Source organism: Lygodium microphyllum, chromosome 23 (genome assembly GCF_053477565.2).
Source record: "Lygodium microphyllum isolate KBCC chromosome 23, Lygodium_microphyllum_v1.1.10, whole genome shotgun sequence".
In the NCBI taxonomy this organism is placed as follows: Eukaryota; Viridiplantae; Streptophyta; class Polypodiopsida; order Schizaeales; family Lygodiaceae; genus Lygodium; species Lygodium microphyllum.
Window position 1 is genome coordinate 32,134,102 of NC_141157.1, and position 6,327 is coordinate 32,140,428.

The 6,327-nt window shown below is 42.8% G+C and overlaps 1 protein-coding gene across 1 annotated transcript; it reads right to left on the reverse strand.

The window, feature by feature from the left end:
- Window positions 1–1,477: 1,477 nt before the first annotated feature.
- On the reverse strand, window positions 1,478–4,578 carry LOC148016028 (trifunctional UDP-glucose 4,6-dehydratase/UDP-4-keto-6-deoxy-D-glucose 3,5-epimerase/UDP-4-keto-L-rhamnose-reductase RHM1-like). Its single transcript, XM_087663820.1, has 2 exons — window positions 2,478–4,578; window positions 1,478–2,185 (listed from the first exon to the last, which is right to left on the reverse strand). The coding sequence occupies exons 1-2, from the start codon at window positions 4,035–4,037 to the stop codon at window positions 1,742–1,744; spliced, it is 2,004 nt and encodes a 667-aa protein (XP_087519946.1). The 5' UTR covers window positions 4,038–4,578; the 3' UTR covers window positions 1,478–1,741.
- Window positions 4,579–6,327: the final 1,749 nt, after the last annotated feature.

A 6,327-nucleotide genomic window follows, 5' to 3' on the forward strand; every position in this document is an offset into this window, starting at 1 on the left:
TTGGAATGCTCAGAATGAATGGAATTACCTAATTGGGCTTTAAAAATACTGAGTCATGTATAGGCCTGGGCCCAGACAGTCTATTGTGCACTCTACACAAGAACTAACACATCAGGTTCTGCAAGTATATATAGCATTGATATGTCAACACCAGAATGCATCCAATCCATTCCCTCCTTTGTGTATGTGTAGCAGCTTACTTCAGAAGGAGCTTTGCTACTCTTTGATTCACTCTTATGTTGTAGCTAAGATCATATTAGCAAGGATGAAGCCATGTTGAGTTGATCATGATCCTTCTATAGCCATGGACACTCAAGGCAAACTGCAGTATTCTCTATGAAGTGAACCACCCTTTCAAATGCCAGCTTAGGGAGGAACATTACCAAGGTGGAGCTTTACTGCACACAGTAGTTGGACAATCTCCATATTGTACATATTACCGGTGTATCTCGAAGCAGCACAAATGTTCGTCCCACCAATAGAGGTATTGTCTATTGGTGGGATGAGTATGTCTTTCAAAAACCATCATAAAATGTTTGGAATGTTAACCCCACAAGACAAAGTAACACGTAGATGCACCCTTTGGTATGATAGCAAGAAACAAATCGCAGTCACAGAGCCAATCTATTCCCTTTACACTATATCAAGAAAGATGCTAGCTACTATATAACATGGGATGTACAACTAACCACATCTCTAAAATCACCAGAAAAGTTGGCAAAAAGAGGAAGGATGCTAGCCACTAAACACCATGAGCTGTGCAAGTGACAACAATTCTACCTCACGGCTTCTACACCACCATGTGACTCATGGTATACTTTGCCCATGCAGCACATCAGACGATTTCAATTAGTAAGCTATTCTGTACCTATTACCAAAAAGCACCTTGCTGCAGGACTTGCCTGATGCTCATGAAAGGGGCCTCCACTCTATAGCATTTACTGCAGTAAAGGGGCCAATTGTGAAATTGGTGTCAAAAAGAAAATATCTTGGGGCTAGTATTGTGGCAAAAAAAAAAAAGGAATATGCTAAGAATCTTGCTTAGGTATCACTCATTGATTTGCTAAAAATTGTCACATTGCTGGTTCTCAAGTATACCACCACTAACTACCTCCCCAAATTGTATTTTCAAAATTGCATTAAAAACTGTAAAAATCAATATCTCAATATTGGACTCATTCAATTTCCCCCACATGCTCATATATTCAAATCTCAAAAGAACTACAAAATGTGAAAATCCTCCCTGCCCCTCCCAAAAGAAAAATATATATTTTTTAATTAGGTGTTTATAGTTGGCCCCTTCAGCCCACCTCGTCACACCACCCCATCCTGATTGAATCCATGCCTTATAACTCTGTTTAGTTGTACATGCTCTCAATCCTGACCTTGAAAAAAGGCAGGATAGCAGACATACAGGAGCATCCCAGTTCAAAATGATGATAGGCAGCCTACATTGTAGAGAAAGACGATCTTACCATAGGGCAAAATGAACGAATTACCGAATATAGAAATGCAAGTTACAAGAAAATGAGAATGGACTTCAATGATTGTTGTATAGCTTAAAAGTTATAATTTTGGGTGACTTGCTAATCATAATGCTGCCACTATGCCTACGCAATGGGCCTAAAGCAAATGAGACAATGGGGATCTGACAGGATTCAAGATCCCACTTCCAAATTGCTAATCCTCGAACTGCTACCAATTCAAGGACCTACCGTCAGTAGAGTCTCTCATCCAGTCTCTACTTCTTTTTGTTTACATCAAAGACATGCTTTATCAAAGACTCCTTGATTGGTAGCAACTCAGGAAACTCTTTCTTCAGTTTGGATGCATCGAGCTCATTGTTGCTGCGGGGAGCAACAATGACCTTTGCTTGCTCTTCCAAAGTGAAGTTGGTCCACTTGAAAGTTGGATCAACATAGTCCCTGTACATCTCCAAAATCTCATTGTGACTGACTACACCTGGATTGGTGAAGTTCCAGATTCCTTTCAAATTCCTCTTTGCCATTTCAATGGCAACTGGGAGCATCTCATCCAGCACAGTCATACTATTTGGAATGTTCACAACTTTCTGATATCTCGTGATTTTTGTTATAAAGTTCCTTGGGTTTGCTAGATCTGAAGAGATTGGCATCCGAACACGCAACGTGCAAACGTTGTCATAATTCTTCAATAACTCTTCCACCTGATGCAAACAGCTACATTTCAGCTTATGTACCAAATAATAGCACAGCAAAACAAACGAGAGAATATCAAGGAAGACCCTTCTAGCTCAGAATGTCACAGGCACCAATTCATTTGAGAAAAAAAACACACCTCAACACACTGCATGAATGCAACAAAGCAGACAGCCAGATGGTAGGCTCATGCAGCAAGTCAACACACAAGAGAAAACTTGCTCTTTGGCACGAAGAAGCACTTCAACAAATCATTCAAATTACCTTCATAAATAAGAATCGAGTTCACAATGATCTTACCATTGCCTTGGTTTTCGAATAGAATGAACCGGTGAAATTGGGGGTGTCCTCTTCGAGAAAGCCAATTCCACTGCCCAGCAGATGATCCTTTTCATACTCAAATATGCAGCCTGTTGCAAAGTTAACAAGCAAGAGATTGTGCTGCAAGCACACATCTGCCAAGGTGAGAGTTCCCACTACATTAGCTCGGATGGTTTCTGTTTTATGGATTTCACACCAATCGACATTGGGGCGACCCGTGACCCCTGCGGCATTGAACACATGTGTAGGCTTTGCACATTCAATGTCTGCTTCTAACTGGGATCTGTTCTCTAGCCTGCCTGATCCATACTGGTAGTCTATGCCTTGTTCCTCACAGATCTTCCCAAGCAGGCCTCCTATCCATCCTGTGCGACCATAAATAAGAAACCTGTAGGAAGGCTCTACAGCAGCCACATCTCCATTGGAATGAACAGGGGAAACCTTCTCAACATCACCATTTGCCAGGCCCTTCACATCGGTGTGCTCAGGCGCCTTCTCCACACCGCCTATGGCAAGCATGCGAGGATGCGGAACTAATGCACCGGAGACATCACCCCACCAGTCAGGGTTACGTAAGTACCACTCCATGGTCTTGCGGAGGCCTTCTTCCCATGTTGTCCGCTCACTCCATCCTAGATCCTTGAGCTTCTTGTCATCCAAAAAGTACCGCTGATCATTAAAAGGTCTATTGTCCACAAACTGGATCACTTTCTCTGCATCAAGCTTGAAAAGCTTGCAGATGTCCTTGGCTACATCTAGAACCCGGCGTTCTTTCATGGTGCCAATGTTATAAACATGGCCAACTTCACCCTTGTGCAAGACAACCTCGAATGCTTCAGCAACATCCTCACAGTAGAGATAGCTTCGGACATTAGACCCATCACCATGGATAGGAAGGGGTTTGCCCTGCAGTGCCAGCAATATAAACTTGGGGATGAGTTTCTCGGGAAACTGATTGGGGCCATAGACATTGTTTCCTCTTGTGGTTATGAATGGCAAGCCATAAGATCTCCCGTAAGCCATAACAAGCATCTCTGCCCCAGCTTTAGTGGCTGAATAGGGGTTAGTGGGAAGCAGTTGAGATGCTTCGTGGTTACCCACAATGGCGTCTGCTTCTGTTTCTCCATAGACTTCATCTGTGCTGACATGAATGAAGCGCCGGATGTGGCCGCTGACCTTGCAGGCCTCAAGGAGGACATGGGTGCCATAGACATTGTTCTTGGTGAACTCGAAGCTGTTGCCAAAGGAGTTGTCGACGTGTGTCTGAGCCGCAAAGTGCATGATGGTGTCGATGCCTTCGGTGATGAGGAGGTAGTTGACCAGATCTGCACTGGCTATGTCACCGCGGACGAACTTGACATTGCTGGAGCCCTTGGAAGGGTTGAGGTTCTTCAAGTTGGAGCAGTAGTCGAGCTTGTCAAGGACGACAATCTTGTAGTGCGGGTAGTTGCGCACGAGGCGGTTCGCGACATGGGAGGCAATGAAGCCAGCGGCACCTGTGATGAGGATGTTCTTCGGGGTGTATGTGGTGGAAGTCATGCTGATCAGCAGACCACAAATCAGCAGACAGAGGGACACACGGAGAGGGAAACAGAGGACACAGAGAGGGGAACAAGGGAGATAGACCCAGGATAGGAGCGAAGGGAGTTCGATGAAACGAGAAACTGGGTCTGATACGAGAGGTAGAGAAAGGGTGATTAGACAATGGGGAAACAGAGGAATTGCTGGGCTATGAGGAGACGGGAGGGAATCGGTGTCTTGGATGTTTCATGGAAGGGGAGTACACAGACACCCGGAGAGAGAGAGAGAGAGGCCCAAGAAGGTGTGATTTTTACCAAGATTGGGCGAGATCCAGGCAAGAAGAGAGAGGGGGGGGGAGGAAGGAGACTGCCTCTGGCCTACTAATAAGATCAAATTTATGCTCTACCAGAATTCCCTGCTAAAATTCACCGAGTCTATTTCATTGGCGCCTACATTCACGCAATCAAAACAGCCCAAATGTGACAAGGGCACAGTCGGCCATTGGTCTCCCTCTGAATCGGTGTGCTTTTTTATACAGGCTGTTGTTGCCACCACACAAGATCCGGGATGTTCCCTCCCTCCGCAGTGCCACCCCATGAGAGACTTTTGAAGTCTTGCACTTCACTACCAAGTCATGCTGTGACTATGGCCTTAGAGAGGGGTCACCCATAGACCCATTGACTTGCGCATTCCATTCCATTTTTGTCACCAACTGAGCTACATTCCCAAGTCGAACCCGCATTGAATAGGAGGAGAGCAACATCCCTACATTTGGAGTGAGAAGGGAGAGAGTAAGGTCGATGCCATGTTGACATGTGAATGGAAGATCGCCACGTCAAACTTAACAAAGTTACAGACATACACTCATTTTTTAGGTACTCCCTTCACTTCTAGGAATCCCGATAGCTGCACCGATAAGTCCATTGAGACTGGAAACAAGACCCACCCTGTGTTCATGAAAAACATTTTTGGTAACAAATAGAAAACCTTTAACTCCAAATTTTGGAGGGATTTTTGAGTCAAAGTATATGTATTTGCCATTTTTATAACTAAACAATTTTTTAAGTTGAAAGTTTCAAACCTTTTACTTGAAATTTTGAAGGTAGTCTTCAAAATTTTGCAATTCATTTCACATTAAACCTTGGTTTTTTTGTGAACGTCGGACCCATCCATGTACATGTTACTGAAGCCTCCTTCGAACTTACATACACCAAGTGACTTACATGTGTCTAGACTCTTAGAAGCCCTTCTCATGTAAATAGTTCTCCTACCAACCCTTGTACATTGCACACTCAACTCACTTTTTGTTCCAAAATAAGACACACATGGAACCAAACTCCTACAATGGATGTGCCTCCTCTCCAAAGATTTGCCAAGAGAGCCTGCAAGAGGTATTCTAGCATTCTTTTCATATGCATAAATAGGATTGCTTGCAAGCCGATTAAACAATGAAACTTAATTGCACTACTGGGACCCTCCTCCTCGATGACACTACCAGTGAGGAGGACCAATCAAATGTTCAAGTGGACATTAGCCCGAACTTACACAAAGACACAATGTGTTCTCGTATCCTTCTTTAAAGTCAATTCCTGTAACCTTTATTTGAAGCCAATTTTGACCAAAATATTCACTTAATATTACAAATTTGACGAGGTGTAATGTCAAATGCCATTTTGTTTTAAAAAGAAAATATGGTTATGGGCGATGTGCCTAATGACTTCGTTGGACCTTTTTCTCTTTTTTTTTTGCATTTGCAATATCCCCGTTGGCTACTTTTTTTTCAATTATTCCATAAAACTGGAATAGAAATAGCTTTAACTTATAGGAACACACCACATGAATGCATGCCAACCAACTAATCAATTAGCTAAACTTTTCCTCAATGCACACAAATTAGTCTAAAAATTATAGCTTCAAAAAGGCTAGTGAACTTGAGAAATTTATCTAAAAGGATCTTTATGCTAAGGTGGCACGGACCTTCATAGGTGCATATAGTGCACTCACCACTTCAATTTGGTTTTTGATGTTCTAAGGTAGACAATAATATCTAGGAGACATGTTCACGTTTAGATGAAGGCTTTAGAAGAGCGAGGCACTTTATGTTGCACCATTCTACCCTAAGAAGACAGAAAGCGAGCATTTGCCATGTTTTTTAAATTCAGGGTCTTACAATTTAAAGACCATCCAATGTTGAGAGTGAATTATACAAATAATATTGTCTTTGTGTAGACATGGTAAGCAAAACAAACTTGTTTATATGCAAAATATATGCAATCTAAAACACAAATCTCAACTACACATTCTTGGG